The 23,210-nt window shown below is 37.2% G+C and overlaps 1 protein-coding gene across 1 annotated transcript in view; it reads left to right on the forward strand.

The window, feature by feature from the left end:
* LOC131495931 (ankyrin repeat domain-containing protein 26-like) overlaps nucleotides 1-23,210 on the forward strand; it is an 80,136-nt gene that overhangs the window by 22,187 nt on the left and 34,739 nt on the right. The window contains exons 6-11 of the mRNA XM_058701107.1: nucleotides 6,859-7,029; nucleotides 9,163-9,196; nucleotides 9,776-9,911; nucleotides 19,636-19,849; nucleotides 21,667-21,877; nucleotides 22,112-22,249. Coding sequence (XP_058557090.1) covers nucleotides 6,859-7,029; nucleotides 9,163-9,196; nucleotides 9,776-9,911; nucleotides 19,636-19,849; nucleotides 21,667-21,877; nucleotides 22,112-22,249 — 904 coding nt within the window. The remainder of the gene's footprint in view (nucleotides 1-6,858; nucleotides 7,030-9,162; nucleotides 9,197-9,775; nucleotides 9,912-19,635; nucleotides 19,850-21,666; nucleotides 21,878-22,111; nucleotides 22,250-23,210) is intronic.

Genomic DNA, 23,210 nt, shown 5'->3' on the forward strand with positions numbered 1-23,210 from the left:
TGGAGTTTAAGGATTGGGGAACTTTCAGAAAATTAAATGGTTTGTCATCATCTGAAGCACCATGCTTATTTGGGTGAGACTGTTGTGGATTGGTTGGCACGCTGAAGCATGTGTATTGGAGTGATTTTTGTCCTTTATTCGCTGTCTTTCAGAAGGAAGGAGCTGAAATGGATTGGTTGGTGAGTAGGGCTGGTGCACATTGATTAACACATTTAAAACTGATTCTGGTGGCTTCTTGTTACCACAGCTACGTGTTAGGGTTTCTTTTTGTTTTGTTTTGTTTTGTTTTTTCTAAGTTTGAGGTGGCTTTCACCAGATGTTTTCTACTTAAAGGTTGCTTCTATTGACTGGGTTCAAAATGAAAGCTATTTCAAATTCTATAATTACAGATTCATTTTTGAAGTTTGAGTCAAGAGGAATTGTTTGATAATTGCTTTCAGAAAGATTCTTCTTTTCTTGGATGTTATTTCCATGAGAAAAGTTATCTGTATAACAGTTTTTTTTGAAAAAAAAAAAAACAATTGTTAGTTTTGTTTTTGTTTTTGGTGCTCTTCGGGGCTCATGTTTAAGTCCTAAATAATCTGTGGGAAATTTCATTATTTTTTGGAAATGTACATAGCTGTATGGTAATAATATTCTGTTGCATGCATTTAGTCCATGAAAACAGAATTATAATTTTCTTTTTGGGGAATCCCCCATTTTTTTCTATTAGGATTAGATATTAGGCTAAAAGTATACAAAAGTTAACAAATCATTTTTTAAAATTTTTTTAATGTTTCTTCATTTGGAGAGAGACAAAGTGAGAGTTGGGGAGGGGCAGAGAGAGGGGGAGACAAAGATTCCAAATCAGGCTCCAGACTCTGGGCTGTCAGCACACAGCCCGATGTGGGGCTCGAAGCCACAAACCCTTAGATCACAAACTGAGCCAAAGTCATACACTTAATGAACTGAGCCATCCGGGCGCCGCAAACCATTTTTTTTTAAACAAAAGCATAACTAATCCGATGATTTTTATTTTTGAGCGATAGATAATGACATATGAGTACTTTTGAATTTTTGAAGTTTTTCCAGATTTATGAGATATAAGTAACACACATCTGTGTAACTGTAAGGTGTACCTGTATTAATTTGATACACTTTTATATTGTCAAATGCTTACCACAATAGTGTTAATACTTCCATCATCTCACATAAATATCATTTCTTGTTTGTGATGATCTAGTCTTGTAGCAACTTTCCAATGATAGGATACAGTATTGTTCACTGTAATCACCATCCTGCACATTAAATCCCCAGAATGTATTAATCTTGTAACAGGTAGTTTGTACCCTTTGACCAATATCTACCCATTTCTCAAAGCCTCCTAACCCCGGCAACCACCAGTCTGTTCTGTTTTTCACGCATTTTTTTCTTAATTCCACATATAAGTCAGATCATACAGTGTTTGACTTCCTGTGTCTGACTTATTTTCACTAAGCATAAAGCCCTCAAGTTTCACTCATGCTGCCACAAATGGCAGGATTTCCTTCTTGTTTGTGGCTGAAAATATTCCATTGTAAATGTATACCATATTTTTTAATCGATGGATCCACTGATGGATGCTTAGGTTGTTTCTTGACTATTGTAAATAATGCTGCAATAAACATAGGGCTGCAGATATTTCTCCAAGGTAAGGATGTCATGTCTTTAAGATATATACCCAGAAATGGGATTATTGGCTCATATGGAGGTTCTATTTTTAGTTTGTTGAGGAGCCACCATACTGTTTTACATAGTGGCTGTCCCAATTTACAGTCCTACAGGAGTACAAGGAATTCCTTTCCTGTACATCCTTGCCAACGATATCTCTTGTCTTTTTGACAATAGCCATTTTAATAGGTCAAAGTGATATCTATATACTGCAGTTTTGATTTGCATTTTCCTGATGAATAGTGATATCGAGCACTTTCTTATGTACCCTTGGCCATTTGAATATGTTTTGAGGAGAGACGTCTTTTAAGGTGCCTTGCCCAGTTTTTAATTATATTTATTTTTAGCTGTTGAATTGTACGAATTCCTTACACATTTTTAGATATTGACGTTTATCGTATTTGTAGCTTGCGAATGTTTCCATCCTTTCCATAGGTTGCCTTTCCGTCATGTTGCTTGTTTCTTTTGCTGTGCAGAAACATTGTTGATTGCATTGGTTGGTTTTGCTTTCATTGCTTGTACTTTGGATGTCCTATCCTAAATCATTGGTAAGATCTATGTCAAGGAGCCTTTATCCTATGTTTTCTTCTACGAGTTTTATGATTTAAGACTTTATATAGAAGTCTTTATTTGCGTTTGGGTTGACTTTTGTGAGTGGTGTAAGGTAGAGGCACAGTTTTATTCTTTTGCATGTTAATATCCAGTTTTCTCACCATCATGTATTGAAGAGATTACCTTTTCTCTTTTGAGTATTCTTGGGTCTCTTAACAAAGAGACTTTATGCACGGGTTTTTAGTTGACTTTATGCATGGGTTTATTTCTGGGTTCTTGATTCTGTTTCATTCATCTTTGTGTTTTGTTTTGTGTGTGTGTGTGTGCAACTTCATACGGTTTTTATTACCATAACTTTGTAATAGTTTGACACCAGCAAGTGTGATGCTTCCAGATTTGTTCTTCTTTCTTAGGATTGTTTTGGCTATTTGGGGTCTTTCTTGTTCCTTGCACATTTGAGGAATGCTTTTCCTATTTCTGTGAAAAACGTCATTGGAATTTTGACAAGGATTGCATTGACTCTGTAGGTGGTTTCAGGTAATGTGGATATTTAATGATACTAATTTTTCGAATCCATAAACAACAGGGTATCTTCCCATTTGTTTGTGTCTCTGCTGTTTCTTTTACCAATGTCTTGTAGTTTTTACTGTACCTATCTTTCAGAAAGTCCTTGATTAAATTCATTCCAAAGTATTATGCTCTTTTTCATGCTTTGGGGAAGGGGATTTTTTCCTTATATTTCTTTTTCAGCTATTTCATTGTTATTGTTTAGAAATGCAACTGATCTCTTGATGCTGATTTTGTCATTTTTTTTTTTACTACATATAATCTATTGTCAAATTGGTTTCCATACAACACCCAGTGCTCATCCCAACAGGTGACTTCTCAATGCCCATCACCCACTTTCCCCTCTCCCCCACCTCCTATCAACCCTTAGTTTATTCTCAGTGTTTACGAGTCTCTTATTGTTTGCCTCCCTCCCTCTCTGTAACTTTTTCCCCCGACCCCCCCACGCATGGTCTCCTGTCAAGTTTCTCAGGATCCACATGTGAGTGAAATCATATGGTATCTGTCTTTCTATGCCTGACTTATTTCACTTTGCATAATACCCTCCAGTTCCATCCACGTTGTTGCAAATGGCCAGATTTCACTCTTTCTCATTGCCAAGTATCATTCCACTGTATGTATAAACCACATCTTCTTTCTCTATTCGTCGGGTGATGGACTTTTAGGCTCTTTCCATAATTTGGCGATTGTTGAAAGTGCTACTGTATACATTGGAGTACATGTGCCCCTATGCATCAGCACTCCAGTATCCCTTGGGTAAATTCCCAGCAGTGTTATTGCTGGGTCATAGGGTTGTTCTATTTTTACTTAGTTGAGGAAGCTCCACGCTGTTTTCCAGAGTTTGCATTCCCACCAACAGTGCAAGAGGGTCCCTGTTTCTCCACATCCTCGCCAGCATCTGTAGTCTCCTGATTTTTTTCATTTTAGCCACTCTGACCAGTGTGAGGTGGTATCTCAGTGTGGTTTTGATTTGTATTTCCCTGATGAGGAGTGACGTTGAGCATCTTCCCATGTATCTGTTGTCCATCTGGATGTCTTCTTTGGAAAAGTATCTATTCATGTCTTCTGCCCATTTCTTCCCTGGATTATTTGTTTTGTGGGTGTGGAGTTTGGTGAGCTCTTTACAGGTTCTGGATATTAGCCCTTCCTTTATCCGATATGTCATTTGCAAATATCTTCTCTATTCTGTCCGTTGCCTTTCGGTTTTGTTGATTGATTCCTTTGCAGTGCAGAAGCTTTTTTATCTTGACGAGGTCCCAATAGTTCATTTTTGCTTTCCATTCCCTTGCCTTTGGAGATGTGCCAAGTAGGAAATTGCTGCAGCGGAGGTCAAAGAGGTTTTTTTTCCTGCTTTCTCCTCTAGGGTTTTGATGGTTTCCTGTCTCACATTCAGGTCCTTCATCCATTTTGAGTTTATTTGTGTGTATGGTGTAAGAAAAGTCATCTAGTTTCATTCTTCTGCATGTTGCTGTCCAGTTCTCCCAGAAGAAAGAGACTGTCTTTTTTTCCCATGGGATACTCTTTCCTGCTTTGTCAATGAGTAGTTGGCCATACATTTGTGGGTTCACCTCTGGGGTTTCTATTCTATTCCATTGGTCTGTGTGTCTGTTTTTGTGCCAATACCATACTGTCTTGATGATCACAGCTTTGTAGTAGAGGCTAAAGAGACAGAGTGTTAACAGGGGAGGGGTAGAGAGAGAGAGACAGAGACAGAGAGAGAATCCAAAGCAGGCTCCAGGCTCTGAACTGTCAGCACAGAGCCCAATAAGGCGCTTGAACCACAAACCACGAGATCATGAACTTAGCCGAAGTCAGAAGCTTAACTGACTGAGCCACCCAGGCACCCCTGCATCTTAATGTTGATTTTGTATCCTTCATCCTTGGAACAGCTTTTTGGTGGTATCTTCAGGATTTTCTATATATAAGAATATGTCATCTGCAAAAAAAGACAGTTTTATTTCTTCTTTTCTGATTTGGATGCCTTTTATTTCCTTTTCTTGCCTGACTGCTTTGGCTAGGACTTCCTCTATCCTGTTGAATAGGAGTGGTCAAGTGGGCAACTTTGCCTTGTTCTTGAACTTAGAGTAAAAGCTTTCCGTTTTTTACCACTGCATATGATGTTGGCTATGGGCTTATCATATTGGGCTTCATTATGTCCAGGTGTGATAATTCAGTACCCACTTTGTTGAGAGTTTTTATCCTGAAAAGATGTTGAATTTGGTCAAATGCTTTTTCCTCCCATGCTGGGATGATGATATGACTTTTTTTTACTCTGTTAATGCGATGTATCAAATGTATTTATTCGATTTGATTCTGAAGGATAATTTTGCTGAGTAAAGTATTCTTGATTGGTAGTCTTTTTTCTCTTAGCACTTTGAATATGTAATCCCACTGCCTCCTGGAATGTAAGGTTTCTGCTGAGAAACTGCTAATAGCCTTATGAGGGTTCACTTGTAGTCACATAGTCTTTCCTCACTCTTTTTCATTCTTTTGACTTTGTTCTCTGCTGACTGGATAATCTGAGAGTTCCTGTCTTTCAATTCACATTTTTTTTTTGCTTGACCCATTTCCTGTCAGTGATCACTCTTGCTTTTTTCATCTCCTTCATTATACTCTTCAGCTCCAGGATTTTTGTTTAGTTAGCTTTTACTATTTCCAGCTCTTCGTTAAGCTTCTCATTTTATTCATAGAGTGTTTTTCTGATTTTATTGAATTGGCTTTTTGTGTTTTTCTTGTAACTCACTGAGTTTCCTTAAAACTGCTATTTTTGAATTCTCTTTTGATTAAATTACAGATCTCCCTGTGTTTCCGATTGATTACTGGAATATTATTGTGATCCTTTGATGGTATAATATTTCCTTGATATTTTATATTCTTTGCAGTTTTGCATTGCTGTCTTTGCATTTGAAGTAGCAGTCACCTCCTCCAGTCTTTAATGACTACCTCTTCAGTGTGTCCAAACCTGATTTTTTTGCTCCAGTGGGATGCTGGAAATTCTCTGCAGGACACCTGGTTTTCCAAAAAGGCTCTCTCATCCACGGGTGATTATCTTAGAGAGTGTTTTCTAGGGAGGGGCTCACCGATGTGGCTGAGAGGGAGGGGCTGGAGGCGCTTTATGGGCTATTGCTAGGTCCACAGATTAGACTGTAGTATGTCTGCCTGTTACCTGATGCACGGGTAGGCAAGACTTTTCCTCGGTCCCTTGGAATATAGTGCTAGATCCCCACAGCTCCTGCAAAGGCAGTTTTGCCCGTGGGTGGATAAGATGCCAGTTTGTTGTAGGTGGGGAGACGCAACAACGTACATCTTGTTCAGCTATGATACTGATATCGCTCTGACATATGGGTATTTTAAAAGTAGTTTTTCCCCTAAGATATTTCCCTGATTTCTTCTTTCATGTTATATGGACCTCCTGCTACTTTAAAACTTTGTTGAAATTAAGCATTCTTATATTTAAAAGCAAAGCCAAAAATAGAGCACACATCTAGTTATCACTCCCATGTCTAAGAGTCACTGCCTTTAGGAAATGAACTCTAACTTTTTAGTGTAACCTTCAAGGTTCTTCAGAATTTCTTTCCTGACTGATCTCTTACTACTTGCTTCCATGTATTTTATGGTTTTTTTTCCAAGTTCCTATAAGCTTATACTTTTTCCTTTCAAGGCACCTAGATGCCATCTGTGTAATCTTTGTGCTCACATTCTAATCTCTAAGAAAATGGTTTTCTCCCGTTTCTTTCCCTGGTGACCTCTGCTGTTTATTTTCCCTCTTCAGTAAAGCCTTTCTCGTCCTCACTTACAGCTTTTCACATGTCAATTCTTACAAATCACATTGTATTCTAATTGTATATTTACCTGTGTTTGAAGCAACAGATGAGTATTTCCTTTTGTACGGTTGGTACTTCAGCACTGTTCTCTGAATTAATCAAATTAAGTCAGATAGGTAAAATTCAGAACTTGATGAAAATGGTCTTTTTATTCTTTATCAGTAAAATTATTAGAAAACATTGGCTTTTTTATGGCTTTTTAATGGCTTTGTTTTTTTTTTTTAAGGAGGGAACCTGGTTTACATGTGAAGAAGTTAAAGAAAGGTGAAAATGAAAAAGGGACATCAAAAGGATCTGTGATCACACCAGTGTTGCAGAAGGCAGATTCCCTAACTGGTGGTCCACTACAAAAGAATGATGGCAGCCATTTCAGTGAAAAGGATCAGCATGAAAGCAGGTAAAATCTATAAATTCTTTATGTGCCTGTGAAGGAATTTTAGCAGTGATTACCTTTTGTGGAAATAAAATGCTGTAGTGCAGGTAGGTCCAAGCTAAAGCAAGAAATACTCAACATATCAAACACACTGCTTGAAAAGTTGTGATGAGGGTAAGTGACTTTGTCAAGAAGCAGTTTCAGTAGTCACCATGGAAGCATGGAAGATGAGTAAGTGTAAACAACTCCTTAGAGCATTTTAATTGGGAAAGGTAATAGAGAAATGGATGATAACTGAAAAAGAATGTGAATTGCAAAGGCATTTTCTTTCTCTTTTTATTTTAAGATGGGAGCTTTTAGAGTATGTATTCTGTTGGAAATGATCAATAGAGATAGACATGGTTAGTTAATTTAATATTGTTTGCATTTCCAAACATTAGGAAGTTTGTTGATTGTATTACATTATCTTTTAAAGATTATAGTAATTGTCTTTAGTACTCTTATTCATGTGATTTTGTGCAAGAAGTTGGTTTATTCTGAATTGGTTCCACAATGGGGTATTCTCATACAATTGAATATGCAGATTTAAAAATATATATGTATGTATGCAAGTATATATATATATATATATATATATATATATATATATATATTTACATATATGTTTATATATATATTTACATATATATATTTATATATATATTTATATATATATGGCTATATAATTTCTTATATGTATGTATATGTATATTTATTATATGTATATTATATGTATAATATACATATGTATATGTATATGCATAATATTCAAATTAGATGTATAATTTCTTATATATGTATATATAAGTATATGTGTATAAGTTCTATATGTATATATTTGTATACACACACACACACACACACACACACACACACACCCTTATCATAAATGTATGCAAACACTGAGGCCATTCTGAATAAAACTAATCCTTCCTTGATGATTTTAGATATCCAGTGCCTTTGATAGTATCACAAATAGCTATGATTGTGTTAGGGACTTTAAAGTATCTGGTTCTATTAAATTAATATTATTTAGGTTCTGGGGAAAGGGGAAGATTTTGTTTATTTACAATTGGAAAAGAAACTAGTAATCCATAACAGATTATTCCTTTTGGACTAGAGAGCTCTAAATTACCAAAACCATGCTTCCTGTACCAACAGTGCCATTGACACAGATTGTATGCTCAATAAGTATGTGTTAAATGTGGAATTAAACAGTGGAATGAATGAATGAATGAATGAATGCCTGTTGAGGAACTTCTCTAGAAGAAGCAAATCTTTAGTTTACTGAAAGTAGATTTCTCATCTTGCCAAGTATAAAGTCTCTTAAAAAATGTGTAAGATTCAGAAATTGTTATGTATCACTATAGCTAGAAATCGAATCATAATATAGATTCATTTGCTGTCATATTAGTTAGAAACACTGGAGTATTACTTTAACCACATAGTATAAAACACATGCTTTGAAGGCACATTCCTGGGTTTGAATTCAGGGTCTGTTCTTGGCCAGCGACGAGGTCTTCTTGGGAAAGTCACTTCGACTTTCTGTGCCTCATTTTCTTCCTGTGTAAAATACCTAATATAATAACCTACTTCATAGGATTGTTGTGGGGCTTCAAATACCTTGAAGACATGTAAAGTGCTCATAGTAATGCCTAGAGAGTAGTTGCATAGTGAGTCTTCAACACGTTAATATCATGATTGTTAAAAAGGGGTTCTTTCATATAGGGACTTAACTTGCACTTTCCAAGTAGGTTTTAGTGCCAGTAAAAGTTTATTTTTAGTAAAATGACAACAACACAAACAATGGTATCATTCCTATCAAATAATGCAAGTAGCATTAGGATTTTCCTTTGCTTTTGTTAGTTATTACCTAACTTTAGTACTTTGTTGTGCTTGCTTCAGCAGCACATATACTACAACTGGATACACCTAATCCCTTGTTAATATTAGCAGTAGTATGTTTTCTATGTTGTTTAATGTTACTCTGTTGTTTAATCCCCTTTGTAGAAAATTAGATTCAAATGCAGAGATTTTATATCAGAAACAATAGGTTTAGATACGCTTTGTATTTTAAGTATTTAATATTTGCCTGAAAAGAATTGTTTTTTTTTTCAGACCTGCAAAGAAAATTTCTAAGAAAAAGAACAAGGTAAGCAAAAGAGACAATGTAATTTTATTTTATTTATTATTTGTTTTATTTTTATTTTATTATATTATTTTGATACATATTTGTTAGGAATATTGTTCAGTGGCAAAAAATTACTTTATGAAAGATGTAGTGAAAAAATAGAAAATCTTCCTTTGTTGTAGAGACATTTGCTGTGAAAAAGTTATTTAGAAATACTAGCTATGGATAACAGTGTCTTTTTGATAAAAATCCGTTCTTTTAAAAAGTCTCTATGGTTTTGCTTTTAAATGTTCATTCACTTATTTTTAAAATGTATTTTGAGAGAGAGCACGCACAAGTAGGGGAGGGGCTGAGGGAGAGGGGGAGAGAGAATCCCCAGCAGGCTCCATGCTGTCATTGTGGAGGTCAACGTGGGACTCAAACTCAGGAACCCTGAGGTCATGACCTGAGCCAAAATGGAGTCGGATGCTCAACCGATTGAGCCAGTCAGGTGCCCCTGTTTTTGCTTTTATAAAAAGATGGCTATTTATCACTTCTCTACAACTAGTATATTTTATAAATATTTGGGGGACATTTTGAAATGGTATTATTCATTGGTAGGTCAAAAAGCAAATTACTTCTATGGATGATCTTGTCGACTTCATTCAGTCATCTGAAGCAGCTTCAGAGCATTGTGAGTTGCCTTACTCTAAGAATTTCATGTTGCTGATTGAACAACTTGGCATGGATTGTAAAGGTACGTATATTGCTGTAGTAATATGTGCACACCTTGCCTACTACTGCACCATAGAACACTGCTGTATTATAGAGCTGCTCATCTCAGAAATATGTTTTATATTAAAATAAAAGCAGAACTATTGTATCCTCTCAGCCAAAGAGTCATCATTTCTACTGTACCTTTCTTAGAGGGAATGGCACATCTAATGTGTTTGTTAACTCTGCTTCTCTTCTGTGCCTTCACCCAGTTCAGGTCATTATTTTTCTCCTAGATGACTGAAATAACTTCAGGACTGTTTTCCCTGCTGTTCTACCTCCCAGGACCTTGGTCTACACTGCAACCATAATTAGTATATGTTTTAAAACAATGTGTCTTTCATCATGGTACCCCCTTGCTTAAAGCTTAGCTAGTACTTCTCATTGCTATTAGGTTAAAGGCCACAGTCCTCTGGCTTCATCTTGTATTGTTTTACATCCTTCTTTCCGTCTGTGTCTTATCCACTGTTTTAGACATTTCTTCCTGTGAAAGAGCTTTTCGTTTCCAACATTTTTAGTTCATATATGAAGTTTAGTTCATATATGAAGTGTGTCATTTGATAGTTTTGACATATGTTTACACGTATGAAACGATAACCATAATCCAGACAGTTAACATATTCATCACCCTTAAAAATCTCATGTCCCTTCATATTCCCTTATTATGAAGCTGCCAAATTGTTTTCTAAAGGAGTTGTACGGTTTTCCATTCCCAACAGCAGTCTGTGAGAGCACCAATTCCTACATACATATTCATGAACACTTAGTATTGTCAGCTTTTTGAATCCTAGCCATTCGGATGGATATTTAGTATATATCTCATTATGGTTTCAATATACATTTCCCTAATAACTGATGAGCATATTTTCATGTGCTTGTTTGCCATCTGTGTATCTTCTTTGAATTGTCCAAATCTTTGGTTGTTTTAAAAATTTGTTTGTTTGTTTTCTTACTTGTTGAGTTTTCAGAATTCTTTGTATATTCTAGACACAGTTCCTTATTTTGTTTTCTTTTTTTTGTGGTTGTTGTTGTTGTTGTTGTTTCCACTGAGGCATTTTATTTTCACATATGTATTACATCCCTAGAAAAAGAATCCCAGGATTTCCCCTTCTGTGTGTTTTCATCTTCCTTCTTCATGGTCCATGACTGTAGCTGAGGTGGTCAGTATAATGAAACCAAACTGAGCAGATTATTCTGCCATTTTTCTAGATCTTTGCATTTTCCATCAATTCTGGGGCCAGTCACTCCATGCTTGCTTAACCTGCCTGTGAGTTTCACAACAATTTACCCAACTCTTTTGATCATCAATGATTTTAAATTCACCAGTGTAACCATGCTTCATCATCACAGTTAGAAAGTGGACAATGTCTTTGGAGCATGGCCTAGTAAGAACCTGGCGTTTGCTTCTCTTTTCAGTATTGTTATGCTTTGGGAAGCATCTGCCACGACATTCACTTGCATCATGATGGTGGCACAGAAAGATGGTGGAAAGAGCTAGGTACAGTTCCTTTCTCACCTCTCTTTTTTTTGCAAGGTTTTTCTTCTCCCACTCTGTGACTTTTCCTTGTCTCAACAGTGTTCTTAAATTTTTTTTCAACGTTTTTTATTTATTTTTGGGACAGAGAGAGACAGAGCATGAATGGGGGAGGGGCAGAGAGAGAGGGAAACACAGAATCGGAAACAGGCTCCAGGCTCCGAGCCATCAGCCCAGAGCCTGACGCGGGGCTCGAACTCACGGACCGCGAGATCGTGACCTGGCTGAAGTCGGACGCTTAACCGACTGCGCCACCCAGGCGCCCCTCAACAGTGTTTTTAAAGAGCAGTTTTTCTTTTTGGTGAAGTCCAGTTTACACATTCATTTGTTCTTGTATGATTCTTGCTTTTGGTTTTCATATCTAAGAAATATTTGCATAGCACAAGGTCACAAAGCTTTTATCTCATGCTTTCTTTTAGAAGTTTTATAGTTTTTAGGTCTTACATTTAGATCTATGACCTATTTTATATTCTTTTTTTATTTGTGAAACAGAGTATGGATACAAGTTAATTCTTTTGCATATGGATATCTAGTTGTTCCAGCACCATTTATTGAAAAGGCTGTGTTTTCTCCACTTTATGCCATTGTTCCTTTGTCATAATAAGTTGGCCACATATGTGTGGCTTTATGTATGGGCTCTATTCTGTCTCATTGATCTCTTTGTCCATCTTTGTACCAATATTATGCTGTTTAAATCACTGCCAGTTTATAAGGATTTTTGAAATCAGGTAGTGTTTGTCGTCCTGCTCTGTTCTTTTCAGTGTTCTTCCGCTACTCTGGATCCTTTGCATTTCCACGTGAATTTTAGAATCAGTTTGTCTGTTTCTTAAAACAAACAAACAAACAAACAAACCACAACTCTGGTGGTCTTCTGGAAATTAAGTTTAGATTATGTTGAATCTACAGATTTATTTGGGGAGAATTGGCTTCTTGACTCTATTGAATCTTTTAACCCCTGAACAGAGTATATATCTCTCCCTTGATATAGGTCTTTTAAAATTTTCTCAGTAATATTTTGTAGTGTTTAATGTATAGGTCTTTCTGTCTTTTATGATATTAACTGTGATTATTTTTTTATTTTAAGTGCAATTGTAAATAATACATCTTAAATTTAATTTTTTTTAATGCTTACTCTTGAGAGAGCGACAGAGCATGAGTTGGGGAGGGGCGGAGAGAGAGGTAGACAGAATCTGAAGCAGGCTCCAGGCTCCAAGCTATCAGTACAGAGCCCGACGTGGGGCTTGAAATCACCAACGGTGAGATCATGACCTGAGCCTGAGCCCAGTGCTTAACCAGCTGAGCCACCCAGATGCCCTGAAATTTTAATTTTTGATTCTTTATAGCTAATATATAGAAATACAGTTGATTTGTGTGTAATGATTCTGTATCCTCCAACCTTGATAAGTTTATATGTATGGATATATTTAATATTAGAGAGAATACATGAGCAGGGGAGAGGGGCAGAGAGAGAGAGAGAGAGAGAGAGAGAGAGAGAGAGAGAGAGAATCTTAAGCAGTCCCCATGCTCAGTGCGAGCCTGACATAGGGCTCCATCCCATGACTCTGGGATCATAGCCTGAGCTGAAATCAAGAGACAGACATTCAACCGACTGAGTCATCCATGTGCCATAATACATTCATTTATTAATTCTAGTAGCGTTTTTCTTAATCCTGTCAGATTTTCTACATAAGCAAAGGTCATAAAATTCATTTTTAACTACTATTTTACTAACAATGGTAAATATTGTAGACTTGTAGCCAATACATTCTCTGTCACAACTAATCAGCTTTTCCATTGTACTATAAGAGCAGCCAATAGATACTGCATAAATTAATGGACATGGCTGTATTTTGATAAAATTTAATTTACCAAAACAAGTAACATGGACCATAGGCTGGAGATTGCCAACTTCTATTTTGTGACCATGTCCTTGCTAGTAGAGACAGTTTCACTTCATTTTCTATCTGGATGTCCTTTGTTGCTTTATCTTGTTTGATTGCATTGGCTAGACCTGCTAGTATAGTGCTGAACAGAAGAAGTCATTCAGTGAATGTCATTCCTGTCTTCTTCCTGATCTTATAGGAAATGCATTCAGTTTTTCACCATTGTTTATAATGTTAGCTATAGAGTTATCATGACTTGTTTTGTTTTGTTTTAAATCATATTGAAGTTCCCTTGTATTCCAGGATTGCCAAAAGTTTTTATCTGGAATGGATGTTGAATTTTGACAAGGAACTTATTTTATCTACAGAGATAGATACGGTTTTTGAATCTTAAACCAACTCTGCATTTCTGGGATAAACCCCATTTGGTAATAACAAATTATCCCTTAGCGTATTGTTAGATTCCCCCCCCACAAACACACATGGCTGTAGTTTAATTAATTAATTAATTAAATATAATTTATTGTCAAGTTAGCTAACGTACAGTGTATACATCGTGCTCTTGGCTTTGGGAGTATATTCCCATGATTCATTACTTACATACCACACCCAGTGCTCATCACAACAAGTGCCCTCCTCAATGCCCATCACCTATTCTCCCCTTCCCCCACCCCTCCATGAACCTTCAGTTTGTTCTCTGTATTTAAGAGTTTCTTATGGTTTGCTTCCCTCTCTGTTTGAAACTATTTTCCTCCTTCTATTCCCCCATGTTCTTCTGTTAAGTTTCTCAAAATCCACATATGAGTGAAAACATATGATATCTGTTTTTCTCTGACTGACTTATTTCACTTCACATACTACCCTCCAGTTCCATCCATGTTGTTGCAAATGGCAAGATTTCATTCTTTCTCATTACCAAGTAATATCCATTGTATATATAAACCACATTTTCTTTTCCCATAAATCAGTTGATGGACATTTGTGTTCTTTCCATAATTTGGTGATTGTTGATAGTATAAATGTTGGGGTACATGTGCCCCTATGAATCAGCACTCCTGTATCCCTTGGATATATGCCTAGTAGTGCAATTGCTGGGTTGTTGGATAATTTTATTTTTAACTTTTTGAGGAACCTCCACTCTGTTTTCCGGAGCAGTGGCACCACCCATGCATTCCCACCGACAGTGCAAGAGAATTCCCATTTCTGCACATCCTCACCAATGTCTGTTGTTTCCTGTGTTGTTAATTTTATCTACCCTGACCGGTGTGAGGTGGTATCTCAATGTGGTTTTGATTTGTATTTCCCTGATGATGAGTGACGTTGAACATTCTTTCATGTGCCTGTTGGCCTTCTGGATGTCTTCTTTGGAAAAGTGTCTATTCATGTCTTCTGCCCATTTCTTCCCTGGATTATTTGTTTTTTGGGTGTTGAGTTTGGCCAATTCTTTCTAGAGTATGGATACTAATCCTTTATCCGATATGTCATGTGCAGATATCTTCTCCCATTCCGTTGGTACCTTTTAATTTTGTGGATCGTTTCCTTTGAAGTGCAGAAGCTTTCTACATTGATGAGGTCCCAATAGTCCAATTTTGCTTTTATTTCCCTTGCCTTCAGAGATGTGTTGAGTAGAATTTGCTGTAGCCAAGGTCAAAGAGGTTGTGGCCTGTGTTCTTCTCTAGGGTTTTGATGGTTTCCTCTCTCACATTGAGGTCTTTCATCCATTTTGAGTTTATGCACGGTGTAAGAAACTGGTCCTGTTTCATTCTTCTGCATGTTGCTGTCCAGCCCTCCCAGCACCATTTGCTAAAGAGCCTATCTTTTTTCCATTGGATACTCTTTCCTGCTTTGCCAAGGTTTAGTTGGCCATACATTTGTGGGTCCATTTCTGGATTCTCTATTCTATTCCATTCGCCTTTGTGTCTCTTTTTGTGCCAATAGTATACTCCCTTGATGATCGCAGCTTTGTAGTAGAGGCTAACGTCTGGGATTGTGATGCCTCCAGCTTTGGTTTTCTTTTTCAACATTATTTTGGTTATCTGGGATCTTGTGGTTACATACAAATTGTAGGATTGTTTGTTCTAGCTCTGAGAAGAATGCTGGTGCAACGTTGATTGGGATTGCACTGAATGTGTAGATTGCTTTGGGTCATTATCGACATTTTCACAATGTAGCTTCAATGCCAACTTCGTGAAAGCTTGTCTTATCTCTCTACTGCTTGCAGTCCTGGATACTCCAAGTAAACTGTAAACATCCAGATCTGTGCCCACTAAAATGGCCATATACACTATTAGGAAACAGAATGACCCTTTTCAGGTCCCGGACGTAGTCATTTTCATTGAACCAGACTCCCATTCTTTCTCTGATACAAGTTCTGATGAAAGTGAACATTCATATATACAGCTGGTTCCAACTGAGAGGATATGCAGGTTTGAGAACTTGTGTTCACGTTACTCCAAGAGCGAATCAAGCATCATGAAATTTTCTCCCAAAATGTCAATCTGTGTAGGCTCAGTAATCTCCACTTCCTCAGATCACAAAAGATATCAAAATACTTTGAGGAATCTAACCTTCTTAACATTCTGTTTCTCCTTTCTTCCTTTAATCCTAAATGTCTAAATCTTCTCCTTACCTGAGAATGGTCTCTGGCTCATTTCTAACTCCTTGTCATGCAGCCAAAACATACGTTTGTAAAGTATAGCGGTGGAGGTAACAAATATTCAGACTAAAATAAGCAACCAGAGGAAAATTGAGAACATATTGTCCAATACCACCATGGGACAAGTGGTTCTCCTAGGGGTCCTTCTCAGCGTGGGTGTGGTGGACTTGATCTGCGCCAAGCTTCAGGGCCAGGTAGAAACTGCCGGTAAATGCAATAGGAAGGATTTCTGGCTGCCATCAGCCCAGAATAGGATGTGGGGAGAGGGGAAGGATGGGGACATCCCATGAAAGAGAATGCTGGCATATGAAGTCTCTGGCAGGACTAGGGTGAAAAGAGCCTGAGTAACTGAAGCTTAAGTGAGAGAAAGGGTCGCAAGAAGCTGGGAAGCGAAGTCAGAAGAAGGCTGATGATGTAGGTAGTGAGAAAAAGGTGGGGAGCTAGAACACAAAACTCATAGCAGGGGCGGAGATGAAGGGAGGAGAGACAGGTGCACAGGCATTGGGATTTCCCTTCCAGAAGGCCATGCCTCTGCCACTGCCGCCGCCTCCCGCTCCAGCAGAGCCTGGGGCCCGGCCCATGCCCACCTCAGTCTAGGGGGGTCGCCTCCTACAGCTACTCCCCCACCTTCAATTCCCGGCAGGTGGCGGACCCCGCCCCCACAAGGCCAAGTGCCTGCTGTGAGCCTGTGAACAAAACACCTGCTCTCCAGCCACTGCCAGGGTGGGGCGGGGCAGGGCGGGGCACTTGGGAAGCTGGGGGAGGAGCCACAAAGGCAGCAAGGAGCACCGCACTTCCCTCTTCTTTTTTAATGTATACATTCAGTGCTATCAGTCTTCATGTGAGTGCTACTAGGGTAGCACTACAAATTCTACTATGTTTTCATTTTCATTCAGTTCAGAATCCTTTCTATTTTTTTTTCTTTTTTCATTACTTCTTTGACCCAGGGGATATTTCGAAGTGTTCTGTAGTTCACAAACAGTTGAGTATTTTCCAGAGATATTTTTGTGCTTGTTTTTGATTTGATTGTTTTGTGGTCAGGGAACACACTATTATGACTTCAGGCCTATTGACTTCTTCCTTTTATTAAGGCTTATTTTTGACCCAGAACATAGTCTTTTTTGGTAAGTGTTCCATAGATCCTTGAGAAGAATAGTGGTGGCCAAGTCTACTATGCCCTTGCTGATGTTGAGCCTATTGAAATATCAGACTATAATTGTGAATTTGCCTATTTCTATTTTCAGTTCTATCAATTTTTACTTCATGTACTTTGAAGCTATTAACAGATACATGAACATTTAAGATTGCTCTTAATTGACCCTTTTATGATTATATAATGACCTGTTTACTGCTGGTAATGATTTTTTTGCTTGAAACTGTTTTGTCTGCTATTCATATAGCCACTCTAGCTCAGCCTTCTTTGGTCAAGTGTTAGTGTGGCATATCATATTTCTATCTTTTGAACAAATTTCTGTCTTGACATTTAAAGTGCATTTTGTATAGGTGGCATATAGTTGAGTCTTCCTTTTTTATCCATTTTGACAGTCTGCGTTTTAGTTGAGGCTTTTAGACCGTTTTCATTTACTGTGATTTTTTTTCAATATATGAAATTTATTGTCAAATTAGTTTCCATACAACACCCAGTGCTCATCCCAAAAGGTGCCCTCCTCAATACCCATCACCCACCCTCCCCTCCCTCCCACCCCCCATCAACCCTCAGTTTGTTCTCAGTTTTTAAGAGTCTGTTATGCTTTGGCTCTCTCCCACTCTAACCTCTTTTTTTCTTTTTTCCTTCCCCTCCCCCATGGGTTTCTGTTAAGTTTCTCAGGATCCACATAAGAGTGAAAACATATGGTATCTGTCTTTCTCTGTATGGCTTATTTCACTTAGCATCACACTCTCCACTTCCATCCACGTTGCTACAAAGGGCCATTTACTGTGATTTTTGAGATAGTTGATTTGAATCTGTCATCATGCTGTTTGATTTGCATTTGTCTTATCTGCTCCTTGTTCCCGTTCTCTTCTTTTTCTGCTTTCTTTTAATCGAGTAATTTTTATGATTCAGTTTTATCCATTTATTTATTTTTTCACGTATTCATTTATTCATGTATTCATTTTTTCACTTATTTATTTAGGCTTCCTAGCTAGAACTTTTCAGTTTTGCTGCTTTAGTTGTTGGTTTAGGGTTTATAGTCTATGGCTTCAGCATCACAGTCTCCCTTCCAGTAATGTTATACCACATCGTATAGAGTTTAGGCAAATTACAAGAGTTGACTTCCATTTCTTCTTTCCTAGACAGATCCTTCCTGGGTCAGTGGGATTATAGTTTTCATGAAATTTAGGAAGATTTGGGCCATATTTTTTTCCTGTCCCTTTCCCCTGCCTCTTTGGGCAATTGTATATTTCCCAGTTGAAGTTTTCTCCCAGGTTTCCAATGTTAAACTTCAGTCTTTTGTTTTGTGATGTCTAATATGTGTTTATTCCTACCCATCGTATTGTTCATGGCTAACATAATTTACATCTCTGTAAGTGCTATTTGGTTTTTAAAACTATAGCTTCTATGCCTCTAGTTATCTTTTCATGCTTTGTTTGGAGATATAGTTAAGTTACTTACAAACAGTTGGATCCTTTAATCTTGCTCTTACGAATTATTGGCTGAATCCAGAGTGGTGATCAGCCTAAGGCAAATTATGAGTTTTTCTATCTTAGCTAATGTGAATAGACACTGTCCCTCGTGCTGTGGGAGCACCAGGCAGTGTTTCCTCTACTCTTTTCAGATTTTTTTCCCTTGATGACTAGGAAGTAACAACCATGTATGCACTGGTTGTTACTCTGCTGAATAGCCAAAGGGGACCCTGTGCAGATGCCCAGGGTTCTTTCTGTGTCCTGCTTTCTCCTCTCCTGGATGCTGACCTGTCGTCTCTATCTGTCTTGACTTCACCACACTCTCAGTTTTGCCACCTTGACACAAGGAGTATGGTGAAATCTACTTAAATAATTTATGTCTCCTGTGTCGTAGCCTGAAAACTCTCTCAAGGGAATGAGTTTGGGCATACGTGTTAGGCTAACGTGTTTTGTTTTCAGGGATCATTGTCCTTCATTTTCTGAAGATCTGTGTCTTGAAAATCATGTTAAAATTGTATTTTGTCTGTTTTGTTTTTGCTTGCTTCAGGTAGGAAGATAGGAAGATCAATCAGTATGTGTTACCCCATCTTGTCCAGAAGTAGATTACAGTGGAACTTCAGCACATGCTCTAGACTGTCGAGAGTGCTTGTCTTCCTCCTTTGCTTAATTGCCTCCTGCTCCTCCTTCATTCCTCAGTATAGTTATCTCTTCCTCAGGGACATCTATCTTCCTTGGGCCCAATCTAGATCAAGTTATGATCACAGAACTCTGTCTTCTAATAGGAACTATCTGAATTTAGAATTACCGTTTGAGTTGTCTTTCTCCTTCACTAGACTTTAAGCTAATCAAGAGCCAGGGGTCTTCTCTATTGTATGTGTAGAGCTGAGTATAACATCTTCCAATGAAGGTATATATTTATTCAATGTTTGAATGAGTGAATTGAAGATGCACAGGCCTGTATATGCAAAAAGTACTCATCTATTTTATTTCTGTTTCTTCTCTGATGCAGATTATGCTGGCTTCTTGAAAATCCAAGATATACGTGTTTCCTATGAGAAATTAAGGAAACTTAACAAAAATCACTGTAAACTTCTTATGGGAAAAATGACAAAAATGGAAAAAATGGTTAGTGCACTACAAAACGAGCTACAAGAAACCAAAGACATGATATCACGGTTAGAGCATCAAAAAGTTGAATGGGAACGTGAATTCTGCAGTTTGAGGTACAGCATCTTGGCTTTAAGGAAATATTTCAACTGTTTCCTTTTTTTCCAAAGATGTGTAGAGGCAATTTTGTAATTGCTGACTTACCTTATGGGATTTTTCTGGAAAGAATACTTGTTTAGTGTTGTGAGGTGTGCGATTCTTGGAAAAAACACAGCAAGTTCTTAACAGTGAATACTTCTAATACTTTAATGTATATTCCAAATCACAATTTTAATGGCCATATAAAAGTCCACCATAGTCCAAGAAACATCATTATTTAAGAGATTGAATTCTGCCTGTTTTTCATCTTTCTGTATTTTAATTAATGCTGTCAAGAATGTCTTTTATAGAAATCTGTTTCTACATGTCTGGTTACTTACTTGGAATCAATTCTTCAATATAATGTTATCTGGATAAGGTATAAAAATTTTAAAAAAGGTCTCTGATCCATATTTTTAAATTGTTCTCAGGAAAGTTTATATTACTTTCTGTACCTACCAACAGAGTATAAAATGGTCATTTTTCTCAAGACAGTAAAATTCCCCAAAATTGATTCCGTTTGCTTCTTAACATGCAGGGGTTAAAAGGTAAAGTGGGGGTGCCTGGGTGGCTCAGTTGGTTAAGCATCTGGCTTCGGCTCAGGTGATGATCTCGTGAGTTTGAGCCTTGCTTTGGGTGGGCTCGAGCCCGGCTTTGGGTGAGCACGAGCCCCGCTTCAGGTGAGCTCCTCTTCTCTCACTGTCTCTCCCTCTCGGTCTGCCCGTCATGGGATTCTGTCTCTCTTTCTCTCTCTCTGCCCTCGCTCACTTGCGTCATCTCTCTCTCAATAAAAAATTTAAACAAAGTAAAATGGGGGCGCCTGGGTGGCTCAGTCAGTCAAGCATCCGACTTTGGCTCAGGTCATGATCTCAGGGTTCGTGAGTTCGAGCCCCACATCGAGCTGTGTGTTGTCAGTGCAGAGCCCACTTTGGATTTTCTGCCTCCCTCTCTCTCTCTATGCCCCTCCTTTGTTTGCATGGGCTCTCCCTTTCTCAAAAATGAATAAACTAAAAAAAAGTAATACAGAAAGTGATTACTGATAAGTTTTTTCAACATCTCTGTCATAGGTAGATAAAATTAATTCAAAAGTGTATGCTGAAAGGTCATATTACTCTTTATTGTTTACTTAATTAATACGTATCCTGTCGTGTTCTAGAATGGATGTTTAAGTGATTCCTAAAGTAGGTATGCATCAACAAGGTAAGTTGCAAGTGTTGTGGAAGAAGAAACAAAAAGCATAGGCAACAGATATTAGACTAGTCAGCGTAGTCTTGGACGACAGTAATCTGCACATGTATGTTGTGTAAACAACATCCACAGATGCTCTCTTTCACTGCACATCATTTTTGGAGGTACCTGTAAGGTTTCATCAAGTGGAGATTTCATTTCCAGTGAGTTGATAAACTTGCTTATAAACAGCAACTTCTCTTTTTAATGAGAAACTGAATTATCTGTCCTATGGAGGAATAATTATACCTGTGGGAAAGGGGGTAATTTTCAACTCTAACTTTCCTGAATAATTTCAAACTTCCTTTCCTACAACATCTACCAGAGTTATTACTGACTGAAACTAACGAAGTTGCATAATGCTTTCTCCTGGCTTTTTTTCAACTGTATATATGGTTTGGAAGAGATTGAAGTGACAAATTAAAAACATGAGCCCTACAAGAAAAACAATCGGAAAACATAGAAATTTTTCATTTGGATAATAAGCCAACATTTGTGGAACCAGATCATCAAATGAACTTTTTATGTCTAACAAAGCAAATTTTAAAAGAAGCACATGTAATTGCAGATGTACCTTAAAACAAGAAGAAGAAGAAGAAGAAGAAGAAGAAGAAGAAGAAGAAGAAGAAGAAAGAAGAAATGCTGATATGTTATATGAAAATATTAGGGAAAAGTTAAGAAGAAAAGAAGACGAATATAAGAAAGAAGTTGAAACAAAACAACAAGTTGAACTCGCTCTTAGAACGCTAAACATGGAATTGAAGGCCACCAAAAATCAGGTAAATCAGTTTTTGATAAAAACTGTATTTCCATCCATATTACATAGTGTAATATTATACATATATATTTTATAGTATCCCTTTGACTCAAGATATATTATTTAGGTTTAAAATAAATTAAAACATGGGATTATGTTCTTTTGAACATTTTTTTAAAGTTCTCCACTTCAGCTTTTGACCTTTTTTTTTTTTTTAACGGTATGAGACCAGAATCATAATGAAATGTGTCTCCAGGTTGTAGAAGAGCGCAGTGACACTCAGTGGCAACTTTCTCCAGATCAGAAGGCCAGAGTCTTACAAGATGGAAGTCTAAACAATCACCTTTACAAGCAAAAGGAGCTAGAAATGGCTCATAAGAAAACTAGTTCTAAGGTATCTTCTTTAGTTATTTTGAAGTACATGTGTGTATGTATTTGTATATATTCTATTTTTTAGTTATTATTACTTTTTTCTCCGTGTGTGTATGTATATATATATGTATGTATGTATGTATGTATATATATATATCTATATATATGTGTGTGTGTGTGTGTGTTATGTATATATATGTGTACATATATATGTATGTATATATGAAACTGAACTGTGTTCATCATGGAAACTATAGAGGATTTTAAAAGCACATATATTTTGAGGAGGGTCATGGGGGATGGTGGCATTTTTGCTTCACTGGATAAAATAATATTCTTGATTAAATGCATTTGTCTGCAACAAATAGTGACATTCATAATGTCCTCATCCAAGGGAGAGGCTTTTATTACTTTCTGTAGGAATTGATGAGCTCTCCCTAATCTCAAAACTATTGCTACTAGCAACATGTGTTTTGGTTTTGAACAGTTACTTCACTGCCTTGATATATTACTAGGTTAGTTGAACACTTCCGCTAATGGACAGGAGGGCAAGTGTAGCCAGTTCACTGATCATATTTTCGGTATCAAGTCTCCTACTTTTGAGAAAAGTAACAGTTTTGCTTCAAGAAGCATCCTATTTCATTACAAGGAACTTTTGATAACAATGGTATGCTGTGGTATATACTTAATGATAATTTATTGATAGGTATTTTATTCCTAATAAAATAGCTGAGTGTATTTCCCCTCTTTTATATTTATTACTGTTTTCAACAAGAGGCAATACAAGTTATTGTAGCAGTAAATAATCTCATGGTATTCTAAGAGATGTATAAATTTCACCTTATTTCCTATGAGTATTTTGAAATACAAGACTTCTTTCGTACTTGTGTATTTACACTAGAGAAGTGGCAGTGGTTGGTGCAAGAGCACTTGTTGTGGAGTGAGAAGACCTGGGGAGAGTCCTACAGCTCACCATTTTAATC

Source organism: Neofelis nebulosa, chromosome 15, assembly GCF_028018385.1.
Source record: "Neofelis nebulosa isolate mNeoNeb1 chromosome 15, mNeoNeb1.pri, whole genome shotgun sequence".
NCBI classification, from domain to species: Eukaryota; Metazoa; Chordata; class Mammalia; order Carnivora; family Felidae; genus Neofelis; species Neofelis nebulosa.